The following is a 26,410-nucleotide window of genomic DNA, read 5'->3' on the forward strand; positions in this document are numbered from 1 at the left end:
ATACAGAGCCCAGCAGCATATTTAAGCCTGAGGGAACAGTCCAATAAGCACCTGTGACATCTATGCAAGATCTCTGCTGTTAAAAGAATACAATCTTGGTTAAGAAACAAGAAACCTTTGTACATACATTCTGGACTAAACTTCAGGAACTCAATTCACAGATCACAGTACCATTCCTCACAGATTCCAATAACTGGCTTATAAGTAAACAGGGATAAGAATAATTTGAAACTATTTGGCAGAAATCTTTAACTTTCCATTTCCTACATCCTGTATCTCTGCATTTCCATTCCCTTTCCAACGTGAGAGATAAATGGTGCAGGAAAACAAAACAGAAGACACATGAAATAAATTCCGTATCACTCTCTAAAACGAGTATTATTATTAGAGAAAGCGCTTCTGTGTCTGCCAGCATACAAAATGGAGATCTGGAATGCTGCTTGCTGTCAGGCAATCCTAAAAAATGTTAACAATTCAGCACTACAGGGAATAAAACCTTGGAAGTATGTACAGAGTGACCAAAATGTACTGTTTTAAGGATCCTCACATATGTAAGGAGGGCATTAAATGGATAAACTGAGGTAGCAATTTTAAGACCAAGCACTTTTTCATTTTACAGCAGTGCAGGGAAAGGGAGGAGGAGGAAATGCCACAGAGATGCAAGACAGAAGGAAGTGAAGGCTTGTATTCACTGATAAAATTCTGCATGCCAACAGCAGGATACCAACAGTGAGAGGAGAGCAATCAGCTGGTAATCAAAGTGCAGAAAGGAGGAAAGAACTAAAGACACTTCCAGCAGCAGTATCCATGAAGTAGAAACAGTGGGCAAAATGCTTGGAAAGCTCAAGGTACACCTGACAACTTCTGATGGTGAGGGGAAAACCAGCAGCACAGAAAAGCAGGGCTAAAAGATGTACAGACAGACCATCAGGAAGAAGATGCAAGCCTTTAGAGCAGGAGGTATAGGAAGCAGCCACAACTGACTGAAGCTGATTGTCTGGTGCAGTTTTTAACCGATTCTTCTCTTTGCATCAACCTTCCTGGTATTTTTAAACAGCTCTCTCTGCATTTGTGTGATTTTTTTTTTTTCCACATGAGCACTACCATATCTATTTATTATTAGTATCACCCAGAAGAGACTCAAATCTTTCAATCTGCTGCACTGCTAAGCGTTGGCTGAGTGAGAGTAGCAGAACAGGTTTAATGGCTCCAAATTACCTCTCCCTTTTTTCCAAACCAGGGATTTTGGTCAGCTAAAAGGCACAAAGTTCCTTCTAGAGCCTAGTCCTTTTGTATGCCAAAACCCTGATACTAGAGGTTACCCTCCCCTCTGCTGTGACCTCTTCATTTCATTTTTCTACCTTTGATTTTTCAAAATCTACCTTAGGGTTGGCAACCTTGCTTTAGTTACCAAAGTCGAGTTCAGTGATTTTCAAACTGTGTTCCAAGAGGGGAGGCTGAGTGGGTAGGACGGGTGCTCCCAAATGCAATTCCACCATGGCATGCTGCTTTATATGTCTGGGGTTTCTGGTAAGAATTCACTAGGAAAAATTGTTCCACTTCCTTATGGAGTCAGTACTTACTGCAAAGTATACTTTAAACCACACAGTTTTGGTATGTTTTTAAAACTGGGTCTGTTAATGGGCAAAAGGTTAAGTTTTTATCTCTTTCCTCCCGTCACACCTCCCCCCCCGCCGCCTTTTTATAGACCCTAAAACAGGCGTTTAAGAGTCAACCGAAAACACTTCCTTACATAATTTAGCCTTTGAGAATTTCTAAAATAATTATATATTTCCATGTGTTGGTGCTTAAACATGATCAAGTCGGGCAAAGATCAAAACTTGGTGTGTGAGTGGCGGGGGTGGGGTGAACTGGCACACGTGTTAAGGTCGTTTTAAGAGGGACAGGATTGACAAGCGAAGCAAAAGGTGTGTGGAACTAAGATGAAAGCTTTTCCCTTAGAGAAACCGAAAGACTCAATAGCACGTTTTCTAACGGGAAGAGCTCCTCAGCCAGAGAGAGGCCTCCACGTCCTTCACCCTCATGAGCCAAGTCTCATCCCAGCTTCGGGTACATCTTTGAGTCCCTGCTTTCAGTGGAGGAGTTGGCTTCCTATAGACAAGCAGATTAGGGGTCGCCTCTTCCTCTCTTCAGAAAAATAAACGGCTCACCGAGACAGCAGAATTGGGAACTGCAGCAACGGCGACAGAGATACAGGAAAAACGGGCAGATTCCGTGCCGTCCTGCGGCCCCCAGGCCTGTCAGCTCATCACCCACCCGTCCACCCCCATTTTTCGGTCTAAACTTACCAGGTGGGAGACGGCCCTGGGCAGGGACTAAGTTACTGCGCTGTGTCGAGTCGAGTTCCGCTGGGCTTCTTAGAGACGCTGCGGGAAAGAGGCTGAAACCCAGTAGCCGCCGCCACCGCCACCGCCTCTGTTACCAGGGGGTCTCGCCTCCATCGCTGGCTGCGAGAACTCTGAGGGCACGTGACCGGAAGTACGAAGGAGGGCCTGAGGGGCACGTGACTCCAGAGCACGGCCGCCATGACACCTTCCGCTAGTTCCCTCCCTCGTCCGCCGGTGCCCGCCTGTTTCATTTCCTCTCGCCGGCTTTAAGCGGTGAAAGGTCCCAGGAACTTGGCTGTCTCACCCCTTTGGCCTAGAGCTCCTCCGGTCCCGTTCGGCGCTGCGTCTTCGGCCGGCAGCGGGCAGGCCGCAGAGCGCGTAATCGCGACCGCGGCCGAAGGGGGAGGGACCACGCGCAAGCAGGGCGTAACCCGTCACGTGACGAGGAAGTACCGTTAACAGCTTTGTCCCGGCGTCCCCGGCGCTCCGGGATGACGTAAGCCTGGGCGGGGAGGAGTAGGAGGGAAGACTGAAGCTCAGGTGCGGCTCTTAGCGCGCGGTGAGTGTGCGGGCGCCTAACCGGAGAGAGGCTGTGACCCACAGAAAGTTGGGGGCTGCCTGCCTAGAGGTGGTGGAGAGGGGCTGAGACTTACAGGCTGTGAGCCTGGCTTTGAAAACTTGATTACCGCCTCTTTCAAGAGATCTGAATGTAGTATTAAAGTTAACTGCTGTTAAGTTAGGAGTTCGCTAGGCAGGGAGCTTGTGGTCAGATGTCTGCAAAGATGCGTGCAAGACGTTGAGTGCATGAGTGAGTGAGTCGCCATTTCTTGGTCTAAGGTAGAGAGGAGTTCTCTATTACTTACTTGAGTAGTAGTTGTTGAGTCACTCAGTCGTGTCCGACTTTGCGACCCCATGGGCTGCAACACGCCAGGCTTCGCTGTCCTCCACTGTGTCCCAGAGTTAGCTCAAATTCATGTCCATTGAGTTGGTGATGCTATCCAACCTTCTCATCCTCTGTCTCCCCCCTTCTCCTGCCCTCAGTCTTTCCCAGGATCAGAGTCCTTTCCAAAGAGTTGGCTCTCTGCATCATGTGGCCCAAAGTATTTGAGCTTCAGCTTCAGCATCACTCCTTCTAATGAATATTCAGGGTTGATTTCCTTTAGGATTGACTGGTTTGATCTGGCTGTCCAGTGGACTCTCAAAGAGTGTTTTCCAGCACCGCAGTTCGAAAGGCATCAATTCTTTGGCGTTCAGCCTTTTTTATAGAAAGATCCCATTATGAGGAAATCCCCAACTTCCCCTTGGCATAATATCTTTAATTTTTCTTCCTTTTCCTTCTCTCTTGCCTTTTCTTCCTTCCTCGCATCTAGTGGGGAAAAGAGAACGCTGTGATTTGCGTTGGGTGTTCGCGCAGCAAACACTGGTTCAGTAAAATGAGTACTAGGCCAAGAGAAAAACCTTTTTTTGATCCTACTGCTTTTTATGTTGCCATCAAGGAATATGGGAAATGGAAAGGTAATTAGATTTGGACTCAAGATTAGTGGATTTTAGTCTCACCTCGGCTTATGAGCTCTGTGACTTTAGTAAACCAGCTCTTCAAAAGGTTTTTTCATTGACTTTGGTAAGCATTTATGGCCACCCTCTGTTTGCTTAGTGTTTTGCTAGGCTAATTGTGACAGAAGTAATAGTTAAACTCAGTTTTGTGGAGAGACCGGTTTTTCTTATCTGGAGGAAGATTCCAGAAACAGCATATATTAAACCATGGATGCATAGAAGGTTTATATAGAATGAAAGATTTGTACAGAGATTCTTGTTAAATATTTACTTAAAAGTCTTGAATGCATATATGTGTATGACTAAGTCATTTTGCTGTACACTTGAAGCTAACACAGCATTGTAATTTAACTATATGTACCTCAATAAAAAATCTCATTCAGTAAAATTTCAAACACAGACAGACAGAATAGTACAATGAACCCTCATGTATACCTAACCAAACTTTAACAAGTATCAACATTCTACTGTTCTTGTTTGAACAGCTTAAAAATTTCAGGGTACTTTTTATATCCACTGTTGAATTTGATTAATAGCAGCTTTCAGAATTTGAGCTCAATTCTACTGTATCTAGGTACTAAGTTGTCTCCAACTCTTTCGTGACTCCATGGATTACAGCTCCCCAAGCGCTTCTATTTGTGGGATTTCCCAGGCAAGAATATTGGAGTGGGTTGCCGTTTCCTTCTCTAGGAGATCTTCCCAACCCAAGGATCGAATCTGTGTCTCCTGCATTGGCAGGAGTATTCTTTACCACTAAGTCACCAGGGAAGCCCAGGTACTAGCTAGGAAGATTATATTAATTTTGTTTGAAAATTTCTTTGGGTGTTAGTTAGCTTCTTTCTCTGTTGAATCAGAAGTGTGACATGGCTACTTTAAAAACATACCTGGAAAAAAACACACAAAAACTGCCTCTGATACTGATTTAGGACATAATATAGAAACTTAGTGTCCAGGTCAAGGAAGTTAGTGTTTCTACTCTGTCCTGGTTATTAAGCTACTGAAGAGTTTTATGTTCAGTTCTGGACAGGACATGTTCAGGCAAACTAAAGGCCCTGTGTGGAAAGCTTATCAGAACTGAGAGGAATTTGGAAATTGTCAGGTCAGAATGAGTGAAGAACTGGTGGTGTTAAATTTTTAGAAGACCTCATGACATTTTTCAAATACTGAAGGACTGTTTCGTAAGGCGTAAACATTTCCTTGAGCTTCCCAGGTGGCACTCTTGGTAAAGAACCCGCCTGTCAAAATGCAGGAGACACAGGTTTGATCCCTGGGTTGGGAAGATCCCCTGGAGGAGGGCATGCAACACACTCCAGTACTCTTGCCTGGAGAATCCCATGGGCGGAGGAGCCTGGCCGGCTACAGTCCATAGGGTTGAAATAAGTCAGACACGACTGAAGTGACTTAGCATGCATGCAGACATTTTCTTAAACTGTAGAAGCCACAGTTGGGAATAAAATTCCAAGTCATCAGGTTTCAGCCCAGTAGTGAAGAAGTACCTTATAATGTGTGAGCTGTGGAGGAGTGGTCTGTGCAGCTTCCTGAGAGGGAGCACTTCCTTTCCCTTCCTGAAAATGTTCAGGGATCCAGAACCTTAATTCAGATTAATTTTTGAATTATGTGGATGTGTGCACCGTGTTATCTATGAGTCTTCCACTTTGAGAATTATGAGAAGTGGGACTTATTCTGGACCTGAAAGCCTGGGAAGATTTTGGTAAGTAGGTCTGGGAGGTAAGGAGTCTATTCAGAGATAGTAAGCGCAGTTCAGTTCAGTTTAGTTCAGTCGCTCAGTCGTGTCTGACTCTTTGCGACCCCATGAATCAGAGCACGCCAGGCCTCCCTGTCCATCACCAACTCCCGGAGTTCACTCAGACTCACGTCCATCGAGTCAGTGATGCCATCCAGCCATCTCATCCTCTGTCGTCCCCTTCTCCTCCTGCGCCCACTCCCTCCCAGCATCAGAGTCTTTTCCAATGAGTCAATTCTTCGCATAAGGTGGCCAAAGTACTGGAGTTTCAGCTTCAGCATCATTCCTTCCAAAGAAATCCCAGGGCTAATCTCCTTCAGGATGGACTGGTTGAATCTCCTTGCGGTCCCAGGGACTCTCAAGAGTCTTCTCCAACACCACAGTTCAAAAGCATCAATTCTTCGGTGCTCAGCCTTCTTCACAGTCCAACTCTCACATCCATACACGACTACTGGAAAAACCATAGCCTTGACTTAGATGGACCTTTGTTGGCAAAGTAATGTCCCTGCTTTTGAATGTGCTATCTAGGTTGGTCATAACTTTTCTTCCAAGGAGTAAGCGTCTTTTAATTTCATGGCTGCAGTCACCATCTGCAGTGATTTTGGAGCCCCCCAAAATAAAATCTGATGCTGTTTCCACTGTTTCCCCATCTGTTTCCCATGAAGTGATGGGACCAGATGCCATGATCTTCGTTTTCTGAATGTTGAGCTTTAAGCCAACTTTTTCACTCTCCACTTTCACTTTCATCAAGAGGCTTTTTAGTTCCTCTTCCCTTTCTGCCATAAGGGTGGTGTCATCTGCATATCTGAGGTTCTTGATATTTCTCCCGGCAATCTTGATTCCAGCTTGTGCTTCTTCCAGCCCAGCGTTTCTCATGATGTACTCTGCATATAAGTTAAATAAGCAGGGTGACAATATACAGCCTTGACATACTCCTTTTCCTATTTGGAATCAGTCTGTTGTTCCATGTCCAGTTCTAACTGTTGCTTCCTGACCTGCATTAGGTTTCTCAAGAGGCAGGTCAGGTGGTCTGAGATTCCTATCTCAGAATTTTCCACAGTTTATTGTGATCCACACAGTCAAAGGCTTTGGCATAGTCAGTAAAGCAGAAATAGATGTTTTTCTGGAACTCTGTTGCTTCTTCGATGATCCAGCAGATGTTCGCAATTTGATCTCTGGTTCCTCTGCCTTTTCTAAAACCAGCCTGGACATCTGGAAGTTCCTGGTTCACATACTGCTGAAACCTGGCTTGGAGAATTTTAGCATCACTTTACTAGTGTGTTGGAGAAGCTGTATACAGTCAACAAAAACAAGACCAGGAGCTGACTGTGGCTCAGATCATGAACTCCTTGTTGCCAAATTCAGACTTAAATTGAAGAAAGTAGGAAAACCACTAGACCATTCAGGTATGACCTAAATCAAATCCCTTGTGATTATACAGTGGAAATGAGAAATAGATTTAAGGGACTAGATCTGATAGATAGAATGCCTGATGAACTATGGACAGAGGTTTGTGACATTGTACAGGAGACAGGGATCAAGACCATCCCCATGGAAAAGAGATGCAAAAAAGCAAAATGGCTTTCTGAGGAGGCCTTACAAATAGCTGTGAAAAAAGAAGCAAAAAGCAAAGGAGAAAAGGAAAGATACAAGCATCTGAATGCAGAGTTCAAAGGATAGCAAGGAGAGATAAGAAAGCCTTTCTCAGTTATCAGTGCAAAGAAATAGAGGAAAACAACAGAATGGGAAAGACTAGAGATCTCTTCAAGAAAATTAGAGATACCAAGGGAACATTTCATGCAAAGATGTGCTCGATAAAGGACAGAAATGGTATGGACCTAACAGAAGCAGAAGATATTAAGAAGAGGTGGCAAGAATACACAGAAGAACTATACAAAAAAGATCTTCACGACCAAGATAATCACGATGGTGTGATCACTCATCTAGAGCCAGACATCCTGGAATGTGAAGTCAAGTGGACCTTAGAAAGCATCACTACAAACAAAGCTAGTGGAGATGATGGAATTCCAGTTGAGCTGTTTCAAATCCTGAAAGATGATGCTGTGAAAGTGCTGCATTCAATATGGCAGCAAATTTGGAAAACTCCGCAGTGGCCACAGGACTGGAAAAGGTCAGTTTTCATTCCAATCCCAAAGAAAGGCAGTGCCAAAGTCAGCGCAAGGGAAGGTATAAATTTGGAATGGTGTAACACTGTCACCCGGAGAAGGCAATGGCACCCAACTCCAGTACTCTTGCCTGGAAAATCGATGGACAGAGGAGCCTGGTAGGCTGCAGTCCATGGGGTCCCTAAGAGTCAGACACGACTGAGCGACTTTGCTTTCACTTTTCACTTTCATGCATTGGAGAAGGAAATGGCAACCCCTTCCAGTGTTCTTGCCTGGAGAATCCTAGGGACGGGGGAGCCTGGTGGGCTGCCGTCTATGGGGTCGCACAGAGTCGGACATGACTGAAGTGACTTAGCAGCAGCAGCAGCAACACTATCACTGGGCTTCCCTGATAGCTCAAGATGGCAAAGAATCTGTGTGCAATGCAGGAGACTGAGTTTGATCCCTGGGTTGGGAAGATCTCCAAAAGAAGGGAACAGCTACTCACTCCAGTATTCTGGTTTGGAAAATTCCATGGACAGAGGAGCCTGGCGAGCTATAGTCCACGGGGTCTCAAACAGTCGGACACGACTGAGCAACTTTCACTTTCACTAACACTCAGCAACTTCTCTTGCGAACTGACATTGTATATGCTGTTCCCTTTTTGTTCTCATCTCTATTAAAGTCTTTTTCAGAGAAATAGAGACTAGGTTTTTTACCCGATTAGGTCATAATTTCCAGGTCATTCTCTCTTCATTGAGATCAATGCCAAATGGTCTATCCGGATCAGAATTTAAGTTTGCAAGTGGAAGAGATGGCCACTGTGGTCTTGATGTCATTCCTTTCTATCTTCCTTAGGACCTTACACAGTGATTCATCTTCTTTTTCTTGTATCTTCAGTCCCTATCATTCTAAATTCTGTTTGAGTCTCCCCTGCTCATAAGGTCAAGAGAGGTTTTCTCCTTCTCCGCAAGATGTCTTGAGAAACTAAAAGACTTTATCTTTAGTTTCTCACTTCTAACCGCTTTTCTCAAGTCTTTGGTTTCTAGTGTCTGCCCACAGCACTTTACAGAAATTATGTTGTCTACCAGTACTAAATCCTTCAATGTCTTTCTGTTGCTTACCAAATAATAATTTGTTCAGGTTCGTTGGTTTGAGATTCATAGTGCTTTGAAACTTGTACCTGAATTAATATCCAGGTTTATCTTTTTTTTATTCCGTTGCTTGTATCCTGTGTTTCAGCCAAAGACTTATATTCTCCAAATATATCCTCTGACTTGCCAGTGCAGGAGACACGGATTCGATCCCTGAGTTGGGAAGATCCCCTGGAGAAGGAAATGGCAACACACTCCAGTATTGCCTGGGAAATCCCATGGACGGAGGAGCCTGGTGGGCTGCAGTCCATGGGGTCGCAAAGACTAAGACACGACTGAGTGACTGAACAACAGTAAACACTTGGCTTCTTGCTGCCTCGTTACCCTTTCCATTTCCTCAGCTCTAGTGCTGCTTCCCTTAGAAAGGTTTCTGTGGTTACTTTTAAGTCAGTGTGATCTCTCTGTCCTCTGTTCCGACGTATTACTTTGCTTTTGTTCCCATTATGAGGTGTGTGTGTGTGTGTATGAGGAGTGTGTGTGTGTGTATGAGGGGTGTGTGTGTGTATGAGGTGTGTGTGTGTATGAGTGTGTGTGTGTATGAGGTGTGTGTGTGAGGTGTGTGTGTGTATGAGGTGTGTATGTGTGTATGTATGAGGGGGGTGTGTGTGTGTGATTTGTCTTTCCTCAGTTGATTATAAAGTGCTTTCTGGAATTATTTTGTCTTGTTAGCACCACTGTGCCTCATATTTTACTAGAAGCTTTTGATTTGGAGAAAAACACACCAGAATTATGAGTTTACATTTTACTCAGGGGCTTGCTGAGGACTTTAGCCTGGGCGATAGCTACTCAGTTAGCTCTGAGGAAACTGCTCTGAAGAGGTAGGAGAGAAGACAGTTCACATGTGAATTTTAGCTAGGAAATAAGTGCAGGCAAGCCTGTATCTTGGTAAAAGACTACTGCTAATCATAAAGAACAGATTTTAGTGCTTTTTTTATGTATGGGGATATATAAAATTCTGAGGTGATTAAAATTCTTCCTGGGATATACATCTATCTGAGGGGCCTGTTGTCGGCAGCAGCGGGCCTCATCCTGTTGACTTAATTTCCTCTCAGAGTGCGGGGTGGTCAGCAACTGCAGCGGGTTGGGACTTAACCCTTGTAGAACTGGATGGTGAGCAGAGCTGTTTGTCTGGTGATCCTGATTTTTCTCTGTCGGTAATACTTAATAATGTGAATGGGTGAAAGAATGAGAGAAGATTTTTAAATAATATTTTGAGTATAGGAGAACTCCTAAAGATTTTTTTTTCCAGAACACCGTTCTTGCACAGATCAAGCTGTATTAAAAACAGCATTAATAGCAGAAAATAAAACTATGTTATGTGTATGCAGTAAAAAGTATTGTAAGCTTCGATATGTGTTTTGCCCCTGGAAAGTATGCTTCATGAATGTTAGGACTTGTTTTGTTCTCTGTTGTATCTCTGGGATCTAAAAGGATGCCTGGCACATAGTTGGTGCTAAGTACATATTTGTTGAATAAATGAGTGAGTGAATACATGTGTTTTTGGGAAAAAAACACCAAAACCACAAGGTGTAAATAATTAAAAACAAGTATAAACAATTATTTCTGAAATTTTCCGTGGTATTTCCTTTTTATTCTCAACTTGGTAGATAACAAAAGGTTGAGGAAAAGTTAAAATTAATGGGTAGAATTTTCTTAAATTGTTTCTTTTTTTCTGGAAACTCATATAATTTGACAGAAACATACACTTGGGTGTTGTTGAACAGGTAAGAATGCTTGTGTTAGTTTACAAAGTCTTCACTGGGTGGTTGGCATTTGCTCCCTTGTATTCTTTTGTTTAGTCACTAAGTTGTGTCTGACTTTTGCGATCCCAGGGATGTGAATCCTTACTCCTGTTTTTTCCTATCAGGTCTGATACTGAAGCTCTCATTCCCCTTGGTGTGCTAATTCTTGGCATCCGACTTCCCACAGGCTGGAGGAAGCCATCCAGAGGCCCTTTCCTGTTAAGCACTGTTGAATTGTGGGCTCATAACCATTGAATGTAGTGAGAGACTTAAAGACAGATGCGTTACAGCTCAAAGAATTGCAGCTGGAGTTGCTATTTTGCCACAGAGGAGCTTGACAAAATTTTTCCTTATGTTCTGCAGTGTCTATTCTAGACTGTTAGGTAAATAGAGTAGGACAGGATTATGGAGAACCTTGAGAGTCTGGATTTTTTCTCTGGGAGTTTTGGAGTCAAGGAATGATACAGTACAAGCTGACTGTCACATATAATGTCACTTGTACATGTTTTCTTTCCACCTAGGTGCCAGGCACCTCCAGAGCAGGGAATCCTTGTCCCTTTCTCATGTGTCCTTGTTTTTTCCACTTGTTCCTGAGTCCAGGCTTGCTCTGCTCACCGCATGACAGGGCAGTAAATCGGAGACAGAAGTGTTGAGGCAAAGAATAACTTCATTTGAAAAGGCAGCTGACCGAGCCAATGGCAGACTCGTGTCTCAAAATAACCATCTTATTGGGGTCTGGATACCAGATTGTTTTATAGGGGTGGGGAGGAAGGTGAGGAAGTAAACTAAAAAGGCTATTAATCCTGCAAATAACTCCTGGAATGGCCAATGTCAGGGAGGAGAGTGTTAATTTCTCCCTTCCTGTAGCCATCCACAGGTGGAGAGGGTCCTGAAGAAAGGCATTTTGGTTTAAGATACAGGCAGAGGTGCAGGGTTCCTTGAGGCAGGCCATTATGTATGGATCACAACAGCAATGGGGAGCAAAGGTTAAAAGGAACAGATCCAACATGGAGTCAGATTTTGTTTTTTGCTGTAACACCTGTTCATTTAATGCTTGCTGAAAGAGTGGTGAGCTTCTTAAATTATATTTCTGCAGGTTTTATTCAGGATCACTGTGCCTGTCCCTCAACGTAGTTTCATCTGTCTGGGTAAATGACTTTTGTGCCAGTGATACCAGAGTCCTACAGCCATGTTCTTGCAGAATTTGAGTCTCTGGATCCATTACTTTCAGCCCTGAGGCTGGACTCTACTCGTCTAAAGGTGATTTTCTTGATCCATGTATCAGTTTTATTTTCATATTCATAGTTTGGTTCGTTCTCTGTTACATGTGTACCCCCCCCAAACATTTTTTGTTTTATAGACTCCTGGGTGTTCTTACCTGTGCTGTAATACTTTGCATAGAAGTAGTATTTTCTTAGCACTTTCTTGATTTATTTTTCAAGCAGTTGATTGAATCCTTCTTTCCCATCCTTAAAGATCATAATATTGATTACTGAATCCACCCCCTCCCCCAAATCTTACTGCCTTCTCTCAGAAAGTAATGTATTTGATTGAAAATAACGTAGTTTAAATGAGTATACCTCATTGCCTTTTGAACAATAAGAACCATTGCAGTTCTATGAAGTTCATTTCAAAACAACGAATTTGAAGTACCCCCTCTGTTTAAGGGAACAGAGCTAAAAATTAGCATTACAAAATTATCCAAAAATTAGTTCTGTGGGAAGGAGTATGTGCTTCTCTCAAACTCTTGAGTTCATTTGATAAACTCAGGAATGACATGGTAAAGAACAGTCTCATAACCAATTCCTTACCCCAGAGCACCCTTCTAGCCTCTGAGCAAAGGAACAGGAAGTAATAGGCAAAGTAGTATGAGCAACAATTATGAGGGTTGATAGCTGACGTTTTTTTAGCTGCAAGTTACAGAAAATCTCAGTAATGGCTCAAGCAATAAAGGTGTTTATAACCTGGTTTGAGGTCGTTGTTTCTGGGTTCAGTGTGGTGGCCACTGGTATTCCTTAGGACCCAGGCTCTCCATCTTTCCTGTTCTGCTAGCTTTTGTATATTGACCGTTGGTCACATTTGCAAGATAAGCAGGCTGGCTTCAAGTCTTGATTATCTCCAGTAGCAGCTCAAGTGAGATGGAGCTGCCTGAGACAAAGGCTTTCTTCCCCTTCAGATTCTACCGTTTATCTGAGAGGGCAGAGTTTTCCAGGATGCCCCCACAGGGTTTAGTCTCATTAGCTAGACTTGAGTCCCAGGGCTCCCCCTAGCTGCAAAAGAAACTGGGTAAGTGAAGATTTGGATTTTCCAGCTTCTATGGTAGAAAGAAACAAGGTTGAAGAGGATTGGGAATATGTTTGTTTGCCAGTCAGTAATTTTTACCAAGTGCACTGGGCACAGCATGCCCACTGCTGCTTCGACATCAGGAGCGGAAGGTGTGGGGAGATGTACTAGTACAGCGATTTGTATTTGCATCATCTGCAGTCTCACTGGCTCTCAGCGCTGTGGGTTTTCTGTGCTCATCATACAGACTAGAAAGGATTTACCTGAACAGGCGGTTAAAGTGGTTGCTTTATCCCTTGGGTACTTGAGCTTCCATCATTGCGGTCAGCACTGGAATGACCTAGCTGAATTGCCCAGAAGATGAATCGGCTAGTAACTGGCTTCTGCCAAGGGGGAAATTACTCATTTATACAATTGAGCCTATTCAGCCATTTTGAGATTCAGTTAAAAAGTTAAAACCAAAATGTCCTTTCTTCTGTGTCTTTCACTATTCTAGAATAAGAGCTTGAGTCCCGTTGGATGGTATCTAACTGGGCAGTGGGTAGGCTGGTGGGGAGGAGCCTGACACAGATTCTCAGTATCTTATTTTCAGTCGTGTGATTTGCTAAGTGACTGAGAGTCTCTCACTTGTCCGTTTCCATGTTTCTAGTGCACGAGCATAGCCGTGTCTCGAAAATGGTTGGCTTTGGGCAGTTCAGGAGGAGGACTCAACCTCATTCAGAAAGAAGGCTGGAAGCACAGGCTTTTTCTTTCTCACAGGGTAAGATTAAGGGTTGCCCTGTCATGTACCATCTGGAGTATCTGTCATAAATGTGAGTTCTCCATTGTAAATATCATTTGAAATAAAAGAAGGTAAAACTTGAGATTGAGCAGTAAATTACCCAGTTTTGAGGAGCTGCCTAATACCCTTCCTTCTGTGGTCTAGGAAGGTGCAGTTTCTCAGATCGCCTGCTGTTTACATGACGACGACTATGTTGCCGTGGCTACCAGGTGAGAGACTGTTCTGAAGCTACCTGATCTTTCCCAGATGCATGTGAGATTGAAAAATGTGGTTGTGTGTTTATTAGGGTGACCAACCATCCTGGTGTGCCTGGGCCTCACCCTGTTTTAGCACTGAAAGTCCTGTGACCTGGGAAACCATTTAGACCCAAGCAAACCAAGATGGGCAGTTGGCAGTTGATAGGATTTGTGGAAAACACTAATATGAGGCAACATTTCTGAGACCTCAGAGTAGAAAGGTAACATAATTTAGAACCTCAAAGTTCTCCACTTGTATTGGATTGGTAGACTAAAGCAAGGAGATTAATATCTTGACTTTCTACTTCCTCTTTTCTGAAGAATAAGAATATGCTTATATATTTAATATAGGTGATACTGTGATGCAGTGAAATTGTACCTTTTTCACCACTGCCGAAAATTTGCTTCTGTGTCTCCATTCTTGCAGTCAAGGTCTTGTAGTTGTTTGGGAATTAAATCAAGAGCGTCGTGGGAAACCAGAACGAATTTATGTGTCTTCAGAACACAAAGGCCGAAAAGTTACAGCTCTCTGTTGGGATACAGCTATTCTTAGAGTATTTGTAGGTGATCATTTGGGAAAAGTTTCTGCCATCAAACTCAACACTTCTAAGCAAGCAAAGGTGAGAAACAGTTCAGTGCTTTGTGTAAGTGGGTGAATATATAAGGTATTGTCTCACAGAATTTCAATTAAAGAACACAGTTTGATCTGTATGTCTTTCAGGGTTATCTAGAGCCCAGACTATTAATTTTGAGAAAACTTGTTTGCATGTAGTATGTATGGTACCCTAGTTTATCTTGGTCGTGTTGCAGAATGGCTGTGAGCTAACTTTCATAATTTGCATGTTGTCTATCACATTACTCCATAATTCACCTGTATGGCCCACTTAAATAAACCGTTCTTTAATAGTTGGCTGTCAAGAAAGAACAGATGCCTGTTTATTAGTTATGTGAATAAAATGGCAGACATGGAGGAATGGTACCAGTTGCCCAGGCTCCTAGTCTCCTGGTCCCCATTTTGAAGAAATTCTTGAGTGCAGGTATACTTTCTTTCAGAATAGAGGTAACTTGTGAATGGAATCTTAAAGGCACTCCCGGATTGGGCTTAGCAGTGTGGGTCCTGAGGCTTCGTGGAATGCTCTAGTTTGTCATGAAGACAGCGGACCTGCTTTTCACTGTCCTCCTTTTCCAAAGCTGTTACATCAGAAGTGGGGAACTTGTCTCTCATTGGCTTATTTCCTTGGAGGATCATGGCAGATTAGAAGAGATCTAAATACCGTTGCCTAATTATTCTTTTAGTTAACACATCAGAGTATTGTTGATGTGTTAATGAAATATTCATGATGACCCATCACAGTTACCGCTTGATTCATAATGTATTTTTCATCCGAAATACATTTGGGATTCTTAGCCCTAGTTTGTCTCTTTTTCCAAGTGGAGAAGTACTGTCTACTGGTGAACAGTTCTCTCACATATTCGAAAACTTATTTTGTCTTTTTCATTCCAACTTCTAAGAATAGATAATCACAAACAGAGCCTTAAGAATTATCCTCTGCAGTTACGTAGATCCATTCATTGAATGGATGAAATGGATAGTCTAACAGGCAAATTAATTTTGGCCCTTTTAAAATTTTTGTTTTGCTCTCTAAGCTGTTTTCGTTTAAAAGGTAAAGAGAGGAGGATCATGTGTATACAGAAAGATAAATTTTATTTTCTCATCATATCCCCTTTAGGCAGCCGCTGCCTTTGTGATGTTTCCTGTTCAGACAATCACGACAGTTGATTCCTGTGTCGTCCAGTTAGATTATTTGGATGGAAGACTCCTTGTATCTTCGCTTACTCGATCCTTCTTGTGTGACACTGAGAGGTACATTTACTAACCGTGAGTCACTGGGAATACAGAATTTCAGAGCTGGAAGGGACTTAGAAGACATCTTGCCCAATTTCTTCATTTCAGTTATACAAATATTAATAAGGAACCAGCTCTGTGCAAGTTGATGTTAGACGGCAGAGAGGATATCGAGGAGAGTGACCGTAGTCCAGTGGGTGACTAAGGCACAAGCTCAATTCTACCAAGAAGCCTGGTCTGAGTGCCATGAAGGAAGGCTGAACAAAGGCCTGTTCCTATATGGGGAATCAGGGTGTCTTCTTTGAGTTTGTTGTTGTTGAAATTGGCTATGTAGTTTTTTTTCTGTTTTTTTTTCCTTTTGCTGGAAAAGCAAGAGACTTTTTGGGAAAGGTGCCCAGGTGGAGAGCAAGGATAACGGAACCCAGGAGAACTGCTCTCCCACATGGCTCAGAGTCTCAGATTTTATGGTGATGTGGAATTTTGCTGTGTATTTAATAGAATTTTACTAGAAGGTAAAACTGGGTGAAGACTAAGAACTTTGTGAAGCTGACAGATATTTACTGAAATCTCAAGGGTCAAGTCAGGTGGGCTTCCCTGGTGGCTCAGAGGTTAAAGCATCTGCCTGTGATGTGGGAGACCTGGGTTCGATCCCTGGGTCGGGACGATCCCCTGGAGAAGGAAATGGTAACCCATTCCAGTATTCTTGCCTGGAGAATCCCATGGACAGAGGAGCCTGGTGGGCTACAGTCCACGGGGTTGCAACGAGTCAGATACGACTGAGCGAATTCACTTTCACAAGGGTCAAGCCAAAGGGCCAGTGAATGGCAAAGGAGTGTATTGGTAGTGGCTGTGAAATACTAGAACAGGAATTGGCTTGAAATGAATAAATCTTATGTATCACTGTGTTTAAGTTCCTCAGCCATTCTTACTGCATAGAAATATTCACTGCCCCCCACCCCGCCTTTTCCCTTCTAGTAGCCTTGGCCAGCTACCATATTCCTCTGAACCCATCCCCTCTTCTAGAAATTTATTATGGAGAATTTTGAGCACACACAAAAGAAGAGAGAATTGCTTAATAAACCCCTGTGAGTCTGCTAGCCAGCTTCAGTAATTTGATGAGGAGGTTTAGTAGGTGAAGTTTGAAGGCAGAAAGGTAGGAGGGGAGAGGCTGTTCTAGAAGGAAGGTGCAGCCTCTTGGGGAGCAGCAAGAAAGAACTAAGCATATTCCACGATGTGTCCTTCTGGCGTGAGATGGAAGTTGCTGGGGATCCCGTTGGTAAGCTTGCACCATACTGAGAGTGACAGCTGTAAATGTCACTCTAACTAAGTACATGGGCTCTCAGATCATTTTAAGGAAGTGTGAAAGTGAAAGTGAAGTCACTCAGTCGTGTCCGGCTCTTAGCGACCCCATGGACTGTAGCCTACCAAGCTCATCCATCCATGGGATTTTCCAGGCAAGAGTACTGGAGTGGGGTGCCATTGCCTTCTCCTTAAGGAAGTGTACGTGTGGAAAACCAGGGTTTGGAAGTTGGTCCTCTTAGAACTATCCAGGATTGGAAGCTTTTTATGTCTTTCTAGGGGTTCTTCTATCTCGTGAGAAGGTGAGGAGAGGTTGCACTTTGTTTTCTTGGGATGAGAAAGACTTGTGGAAAGGAGACCAGTAATAGGAGGTTGCAGGTGTCTGGCATCAGAACCTAGGTATACAGCTGTGGAGCAAGGCTTTGAGATGCAAAGCATCCGTATACCTGGAATTAGTAGGAAGGGGAATGTACTTGGTTCTGACTTATTTCAGACTGTGGATCAGTGATGAAGTTAGACTTACAGAACTGGACATCATCCAATGTCACCCGTTCACTTTTAGCCTAGACCTAGTGAGTAATAGAGCTTGCCTGACATCATGCAGCTGGAGGAGGCAGACTAGAATCTTTCCGTCTTGATTTTGTGCCTTTTCTGTACCTCAGTCACTTCTAGTATCCTTTGACATTGGACCTTTTGGCCATTAAATCTACCCTTGAGATTTTGATAAAATATTAGTTAATCTCACAGATTTCTTAACTATTCTTCATTTGTGGTTTTTGCTGTTTACTACACAGTCCCAGTTCAGAAATCTGACTGACATTCTGAGAAGTGGTCAGACCACTGGACTGAATTAACATCTTACTGGGGTTGTTTTGAGAATCTTGTGAAATGGTATAAAGAACTAAATAAATAAATGAAGGTTTATTTTTATCTCTGTGCAAATGAGAAATGCTGGGTTGGATGAAGCACAAGCTGGAATCAAGATTGCCGGGAGAAATATCAGTAACCTCAGATATGCAGATGACACCACCCTTATGTCAGAAAGTGAAGAGGAACTAAAAAGCCTCTTGATGAAAGTGAAAGAGGAGAGTGAAAAAGTTGGCTTAAAGCTCAACATTCAGAAAACGAAGATCATGGCATCTGGCCCCATGACTTCATGGGAAACAGATGGGAAACAGTGGAAACAGTGTCAGACTTTATTTTTCTGGGCTCCAAAATCACTGCAGATGGTGACTGCAGCCATGAAATTAAAAGACGCTTACTCCTTGGAAGAAAAGTTATGACCAACCTAGATAGCATATTGAAAAGCAGAGACATTCCTTTGCCGACTAAGGTCCGTCTAGTCAAGGCTATGGTTTTTCCAGTAGTCATGTATGGTTGTGAGAGTTGGACTGTGAAGAAGGCTGAGCACCGAAGAATTGATGCTTTTGAACTGTGGTGTTGGAGAAGACTCTTGAGAGTCCCTTGGACTACAAGGAGACCAAAGCAGTCAATCCTCAAGGAAATCAGTCTTGGGTGTTCTTTGGAGGGAATGATGCTAAAGCTGAAACTCCAGTACTTTGGCCACCTTATGCGAAGAGTTGACTCATTGCAAAAGACTCTGATGCTGGGAAGGATGGGGGCCAGGAGGAGAAGGGGATGACAGAGGATGAGATGGCTGGATGGCATCACCAACTCAATGGACATGAGTTTGAGTGAACTCTGGGAGTTGGTGATGGACAGGGAGGCCTGGTGTGCTGCGATTCATGGGGTTGCAAAGAGTTGGACATGACTGAGCAACTGAACTGAATATAGCTGCTAATTCTCGTTTCACAGGATTGTGACTAGAGTTGGTTATAAGGATAGCCAACTGCAAAAATAACATGTTAAAGAAATGCCTTCTTCATTAGCTAGAATTCAGTTTGGGGGATCATGGATAGTACAGTAATTAACATTTTTTATGTTAAAGTTTTGTTTGTTTCAAGCTATATTCCTTTCCAAACAAACACTTTTTTTGTTCAAACCAAGGCTCCCGATAACTAACCCAAGTGAGATACGAGGTTGCTTTTCCTGCAGCTTTCTGTCAGTGTTGTTAATGAGCTTTACTAGAAGAATTATGTATGTGAAAGTGCTTTGAAGTGCATACAGAGCAATACAAGAAGTTACGGTTTCATTACTTATGTTCCTTATTTGGGAAATAAAATACATTTCTGGCTTATTTTAGTTAATCCTTAAAACTATTCTTCTAGTAAAGGTGATGTTTTGTTTTAGTGCAGGGTGCGTGCGCAGGTGCTAAGTCGCTTTAGTTGTGTCTGACTCTTTGCGACCCTATGGACTGTAGCCTGCCAGGCTCCTCCATCCATGGGGATTCTGTATACAAGAATACTGGTGAGGGTTGCCATGCCCTCCTCCAGGGATCTTCCCTGCCTAGGGATCAAAATCCCTACCCAGGGATGGAACCAGAGTCTCTTGTGTCTCCTACATTGGTAGGTGGGTTTTTTGCCGCTAGCACCTACCGTTCAAGCAGACACCACTGCCACATGTAATGCGGTGACTGCTTTGAAAACATGGCATGGGAAGCCTGAAATTCTGCTTGTAGGAGTCAGAGAGGACTGTCAGAGGAGGAAGGTTGGAGTTAGCTCATGAAAAATAAAGGAGTGTTGGGGAAGAGGCATACTCATTGTCACCCTCCATGTTCTCAGGCAGTTTTGTATGTGCAGTTCTTTTATATATCTAGTTCGTGTAATCCTAAGGGAATGGAATGTTCCAAGGTACAGACTTTCAGAAGGACTTAGCGTTTTGAGGAAAGAGTGAAGCGTTTGTTGGGTATTTGTGACAGATGAGTGGACTGGAGACAGAATTGGAGAGTAGATCAGTGGCCTCCACGGGACAGGTGAGAAACAAGATGAGCAATCAGTAGGATTTAACTGATTTAATGTAGGAAATGGTTTGGTAGCACTCATCTTTTAGTTTTGAAAAAGAGCCTTCACATTAACTCTGACTGTGGCTAATAAACTGAGTACTAACCTGAAGTGTTTTGCTTCCTATAACAGAAATAGTTAATGGCAAATGAGAGTTGTAGCCCCGTTGTGATCTTTCCATTCTGTTGTTCGTTCCAGTAAATAGCTAATATGAAGAAAGGGAGGACACTGTGGGTGGGGTTCTTATGGCCGTGTGGATTTGCATTGCCAGTGCTTTTGACGTTTCTGTAAGTAAACATGATTTTTCTTTTTTTGTGGGGGGTATTAGAGAAAAATTTTGGAAAATTGGAAACAAGGAAAGAGATGGAGAATATGGAGCTTGTTTCTTCCCGGGAAGGTGTTCTGCAGGCCAGCAGCCCCTAATATACTGTGCTCGCCCCGGCTCCAGGATGTGGGAGGTGAACTTTGATGGAGAAGTTTTAAGCACACATCAGTTTAAGAAACTCCTCTCCGCACCACCTCTTCCTGTGATTAATCTAAGGTAATGACTTATATGTTCAGCAGGAAGTATTTGAGGAACTTACATGGGGTGGGGGTTTGGTTGAAACCTCTGATGTTCTATATGCATCAAAGATTTTATCATACCTTTAAAGAGTGAAGTAGAATTTTTAATAAAAGATTCAGAGAAACCTAAAACTCTTTAATCAATTATTTTTTATATGGTTAAAGCAAACTGAACAAGAGCAAATGCAGTGAACTGGCTCTTGAATTTGTTTTGTAGGCAGAAATTTTCCTGTGTATCGAAAAAGGTGCTTTTATATTGTGATTAAATCATGAATCATGTTTACTTCCTAGATCAGAACCTCAGTATGATCATACGATTGGATCCTCCCAGTCTTTGTCTTTCCCCAAACTCTTACATGTTAGGTAAGTTTCTCTCTTTGATCCTTAAAAAAAAAAAAAACAAAAAACTTCATCTGTTTCTTGTTCAGAGGCAGTTAGCATCTTAACTTTGTTTTTGTACTAAATCATTTTTAGAAAATCAGGAAATGACTGTAAAGTGCTATATATAAGAGGAATGGTAAAAAAAATCATAGAAATACACTTCCCTTTCTGGTTTGAACTGCCCTAAACTACTTGAACACTTTATAGTTGTTGGGTACATCTGACAATTAGAGCTCAGAGCTATAGGTACACATTCTTTCATAGCCTCCCCTCCCCGGTGGGATACAACAATGAAAGCAAGCCTCAGATTGAAATCTGCTGCATATGTGTGTTTCTTAGCAAGCAGGTGCAAAAGTCATTGCAGAATTTGTTCTTGTAAATGTGAAATTTCAGCTCCCTGTTCTTGAGGTGCTTTGCATGAAATATCTGCTCAAGTTGGATCCAGCCAGCCATATTCTAACGTCGGAGTTTAGCTAGCTTTCTATTTGGGTTAGGTATAAAAAAGTCTACTATTAAGCGGTAGCACAGAGTGCCACTTAGAGCTGTTAGCTGCTGGGCTTGCCAGTTCCTACAGCTTGTTCTACAAGCATGGGAGTGAGTGCCCAGTGTATGGTTTCCAGTCAGTCTGTATGTCTTGAACTTCTCTTATTTCAGCAATAGGATATTATTTCTAATATCCCTTAGGCTAATTAACAAGATCGTTAATACAGATTCAGGAAACATTCTGTAGAGCTCTTATAGGGTAGTCTGGAGTTTGGCTTCTGATTGAGTTTTTTCAAAGACTAACTGACCTCTCTTTGAATGTAATTAAAAAAAAAAACAAAAAATAAAACACTTGAAATGTCAACTAACTGCCCCTAACTAAAGTATGTATATGTTGCACTACCTCCACTGAAATATTTGGAAGTCAGTTGTAAAGAGTGTAACTCTTTGATAAATCCATAATTCATCCTGAAAGTTACTGGAGAAAGCTATTTATTTGCCCATAGATGAAGCATATTAAAACCTCTTTCTTTATGGCACTTACCACAGTTTATAATTATACATTCAAACATGTATGCCTATCTTATTCCTAGACGGTAAGGTCCACGAGGGCTTGGTGTCTGTTTTATTCACTGTGTTTTTCTCAGTGTTTGGCATAATGCCTGGCCCATCATAGACACTTAAGCGTTTGTTGACTGTGTGTGATGTGTGGGGTGCAGGCAAGTCCCTTACCCCAGAGTATGTTTTCTAATGGTAAGGCCACAGTCTGCTTGGTTCTCCTGGTAGTGTTAGGTTTTTGAGTTAAGCTATTTAAAGCTCCCATTAGAGTTCCTGCCTAGCGAACAAAGCCCTGAGTGATCTGGCTCTGCCTACTCCTCAGCATAAGTAATAATTAGTGCCACTTTGAAGCCTTTCCTGGCTCCCCGGTGGCTTACGTCAGACGCTTGCCCGATTGCACTGCTGTCGCTTTTGTTCGGCCTCCATCACCATCCTGTCTCACTGTTCTGTGCAAATCCATCCCAGCACCACACCGTTAGCTCCTTTACTGCCGGCACAGTGCTCGGCACATAGAAAGTTCTCAAATAATGACTAAATAAAAAATCACTAAGAGGGCCTGTTGTTACTTTTCTTCCCCTATTTGTGTTATGATAACTTTCACTGTTATACCCACGAATCCCACGAGGTAATGCGACAAGGAAGCAAATTTGTATACTTAATTTCCTTTTCTGCACACTGATATCACATTCCTGTTTTTAACTTGAAAAAAAAATTGTATTTATTTACTTGGCCGTGCTGGGTCTCAGTTGTGGCATGCAGGATCTTTGATCTGCATTGCAGGCTCTTTTGTTGCATCATGTGAACCCTTAGTTGTGCACGTGCTGGGTCTCAGTTGTGGCACGCGGGATCTTTGATCTGCATTGCAGGCTCTTTTGCTGCATCATGTGAACCCTTAGTTGTGCACGTGCTGGGTCTCAGTTGTGGCACGCGGGATCTTTGATCTGCATTGCAGGCTCTTTTGCTGCATCATGTGAACCCTTAGTTGTGCACGTGCTGGGTCTCAGTTGTGGCACGCGGGATCTTTGATCTGCATTGCAGGCTCTTTCGTTGCACCATGTGAACCCTTAGTTGTGCACGTGCAATCTAGCTCCCTGACCAGAGATTGAGCCTGGGGCCCCTGCATTGGGAGCATGGAGTCTAAGCCACAGGACCACCAGGGAAATCCCTCCCTTCTTTAACTTTTTAAGCAATGTTGTTAGGCTTGTGTCGCTTTCTGTTTATTATAAGGGGATGAAGGCTGTATAAATGACAAAGTCTCAGCTCTTATGTAAGTCCCCCTCCCCTGCCCCAGCCCATACCTATTTTTACGGAATTTTTCCAACCTGAGTATGAAGTTCAGTATCAAAACCATGATCCTGTATCTCTGTATTCAGGGATCTTCTTTCTGGTCTGATTTTTTTCCCCTCTGGCTCCTAAAGGCAACCTTCCAATTTTAGTTTTAGCTGTGGTTCTGATGATTTTTTTCTTCTTTGTGACAAAGGTTACTTTTCTGTAGGGACAGTGATTTGATCTTATATTGGCAAAATGTTTAATATTTGTGTGATGACCCAGTTCCTGTTAAATATCACTCTTGGTTTTGTAACCACCTGGTACCTACCATTGTAGTACACTTGGAGGCATAAACTAAGTAGAAGTCCCTGTTCTCAAGATCATAATTTTTGGAGAGATATAGTTTATTTCTAGAAAATGTTTAACAGCAATCAAAAGTAAGAGTTGTGAGCAATGGCTGAGGGCTGTCACAGAGGATTTCAAAGGGGAGTAAAGCTGCTGCTAATCCTTGAGAGGTGGTTAGAATGAGAATGTTATATGTGGAGAACGCTCTGACCAGGAACAAGAAGTAGGGATTACCAGTGGTGTATAAAAAAGCAATAGCAGCCTGGAGAGAGTAAATGAGATACATGAGCAAAGGAGTATAGAAGGAAATGAGCCAAGATGGAGAGCGCCAGAGGACTGGAAAGGGAGGTGGATGAAGAAGCAGTGTCGAGAGTCTAGGAAGACTCTCAATTCAGGAAGGAAGGGACAATATGCAGGGTTGGCCCCTGCTGGGGGCTCAAGAAAGAAAATGAAGAAGGAGGTTATTGTGTTTGGCAGCTAGAAAATCTGTGACCTTTCAAGACTATAGGTAAGTGGAATGTTCAGAATTCCAGATAACAGTGGGTGGGTCATTGAGGATCAGTGAGGGTAGCAGTAGATTCTATGAGTTGTGGAGAAAAAAGTCCAGATTTTGGACCCAAACTCCTTGGGATAAATTTGGACTCTTGTATATTCATGCTGAATGGCCTTCGACATATTTTATCTCTCTGGGCTTCAGTTTTTCTTTTTTACAAAATAGGAATAATGCTTCTATCTTAATGAGTTGCTGCAGGGTTAGATAATACAGGTATAGCCTTTAATAAAAACAAACAAAACCTCCTAGAGTTGACTGGGAATTTTCAACCTTTTATTGCCCACATAAAACTAAGGACATCAAAGTATTTCCCTCCCTAAAAGTAGCTCACCAGAGCAGTGAGGAATGGTAAAATGTTATGTTTAGTCTTTGTTTTAAATGGGCCCTGTCATACCAGATATGGGAGGTTTAGCTATTTTAACAAACATCAGGTAAGACACCAGCGTTTTATTTTTGTAGAATGTATTTAGTGTATCTGAATTTTTCCCATTTTGGCATCATGTTATGATATCTTTCAGTGGGCTCTTGTCACAGACAAAAAAGAGGTGATAGGACATGATTGGCTGAATTTACTGCTGGATTTTCTCTGTATAGACAGATCTTGCTTTAATAGCTAATGGGAGGGTCTGAATTCAGGGAATTATATCATAAACCTCTGAGTCCAAGCAAACTAGAAATCTCTTGACTTCTTCCATGTTTTCTTGCAGTGAGCTTTGTGTGCTGACTTGGACAGAAAGAGGAATTTATATTTTCATTCCTCAGAATGTTCAAGTTCTTCTTTGGAGTGAAGTCAAAGGTAATTATGTTTTTTTTTTCCTTATATAATTTTTAATTGCATGCTTGTGAAAGATTTAATTATTGTAGGAGGATTCTCTTGCAGTGTAAGAAGTAGAAAGTAGAAAGAGGTGACATTTCTCTCTCATAGGTGTATTCCATTATAAGGTACTTCCCAAGTATATATTTGTGAATTTATAGTTAGTTATTTTAAATAAAATTTTCATTTATTCTTAAATATTAGCAACCACTGCCAAAGATTGAATGGATTAATTTTCCCCTTCTACTTACCCTTAATTTTTATCTCTGTTAGAAAACTTGCTTTAACTCTTGTTTTATGGCTTAATAATTTGGGGTTGACATATTGGGGAAGCCCTGAGTTAATAAACACTCTTCGTGTGCAAAAAACAGGGTGGAGGGCAAGGGAGGGGAGAATTTGAAAAGTCCTTGTGGGAACAATAGCTATTTTATGTGGCTGAGGCAAAGACTATCAGTCGCTGTATTCTTCTGGTTTAAACCAGAAATGGAGGAAATAAATCTAAGATTTTTAGTATGATTGCCCAGAGATTGTATCTTGACTTACGAGTCATTTTGTACTTTGTAAAAACATAAAAAAGATAAATGAACCATTATCTCATGATCTGATCAACATTGATTTCTTGTGAATTAAGTTTCCTGAGGGTCTCCTGTGGAAACTAGTGTTTTAGATTCTTTCATGATGTTCTGCCAAGACAGGTATTTTTTTAGGAACAGTTTGTTGATTAACATATGTGTTAAAGTCTGTTTATTGACATCAGATTTGTTACTCTCAGAAATGTGACAGTGTGGTCTCAAAAGTACCCTCTTTTAAAGTGCCTGCCCTTCTTTTCACACAAAAATAGCATTTTTAAATATAGTGTTTTAGATCAGACAGGTATTCCTCTTATTCTTGATCTTTTTAGAATAGTGTCTAAAATATGATTTTTCTCTTTGAAATGAAAATATAAAAATAGAGGTGAAATTCGATCAAACCAGACTATATAAAATGAATTTATTAAAGTAAGTTCGTCCAGTCACAAAAATGGAAAAGAAATATTTGGTTAGCGTCCTGCATGTTCACTCCTGTGGTTTTTGTAGATATTCAGGATGTGGCTGTTTGCAAGAATGAGCTGTTCTGTCTACACCTGAATGGGAAGGTCTCACATCTCTCCCTGTTGTCTGTGGAGCGCTGTGTGGAACGTCTGATAAGGAGAGGCCTGTGGAACCTGGCTGCTCGAACTTGCTGTCTTTTCCAAAATTCTGTCATTGCCAGCAGAGTGAGTCAATCAGCTTACATGTTCATCTGGGTTGTTAAGATCAATTTGGCTTGCAGGATTATGCTACACAGTTGCTTATATTTATTAGTCTGCAGGGGGCTTCACAGGTGGCTGAGGGGTAAAGAATCCGTCTGCCAATGCAGGAGACGTGAGTTTGACCCCTGGGTTGGGAAGAGCCCCTGGAGGAGGGCATGGC

General features: G+C 42.3%; 2 protein-coding genes across 2 annotated transcripts in view; one reads left to right on the plus strand and one right to left on the minus strand.

The window, feature by feature from the left end:
• The window catches only part of GTF2H1 (general transcription factor IIH subunit 1), a 29,115-nt gene extending 26,627 nt beyond the window's left edge, over positions 1 to 2,488 (minus strand). The window contains exon 1 of the mRNA XM_052662049.1: positions 2,310 to 2,488. The gene's annotated coding sequence lies outside the window, so the exon portion shown is untranslated. The remainder of the gene's footprint in view (positions 1 to 2,309) is intronic.
• A 380-nt stretch (positions 2,489 to 2,868) lies between these two features.
• Positions 2,869 to 26,410, plus strand: part of HPS5 (HPS5 biogenesis of lysosomal organelles complex 2 subunit 2) — a 43,432-nt gene continuing 19,890 nt past the window's right edge. Inside the window, exons 1-10 of the mRNA XM_052662178.1 lie at positions 2,869 to 2,907; positions 11,744 to 11,907; positions 13,580 to 13,690; positions 13,856 to 13,920; positions 14,375 to 14,567; positions 15,678 to 15,811; positions 20,321 to 20,533; positions 20,848 to 20,919; positions 24,853 to 24,941; positions 26,036 to 26,214. Coding sequence (XP_052518138.1) covers positions 11,800 to 11,907; positions 13,580 to 13,690; positions 13,856 to 13,920; positions 14,375 to 14,567; positions 15,678 to 15,811; positions 20,321 to 20,533; positions 20,848 to 20,919; positions 24,853 to 24,941; positions 26,036 to 26,214 — 1,164 coding nt within the window. The 5' untranslated portion in view covers positions 2,869 to 2,907; positions 11,744 to 11,799. The remainder of the gene's footprint in view (positions 2,908 to 11,743; positions 11,908 to 13,579; positions 13,691 to 13,855; positions 13,921 to 14,374; positions 14,568 to 15,677; positions 15,812 to 20,320; positions 20,534 to 20,847; positions 20,920 to 24,852; positions 24,942 to 26,035; positions 26,215 to 26,410) is intronic.

The sequence above is a fragment of the Budorcas taxicolor genome, chromosome 25 (genome assembly GCF_023091745.1).
Source record: "Budorcas taxicolor isolate Tak-1 chromosome 25, Takin1.1, whole genome shotgun sequence".
Classification (NCBI taxonomy): Eukaryota; Metazoa; Chordata; class Mammalia; order Artiodactyla; family Bovidae; genus Budorcas; species Budorcas taxicolor.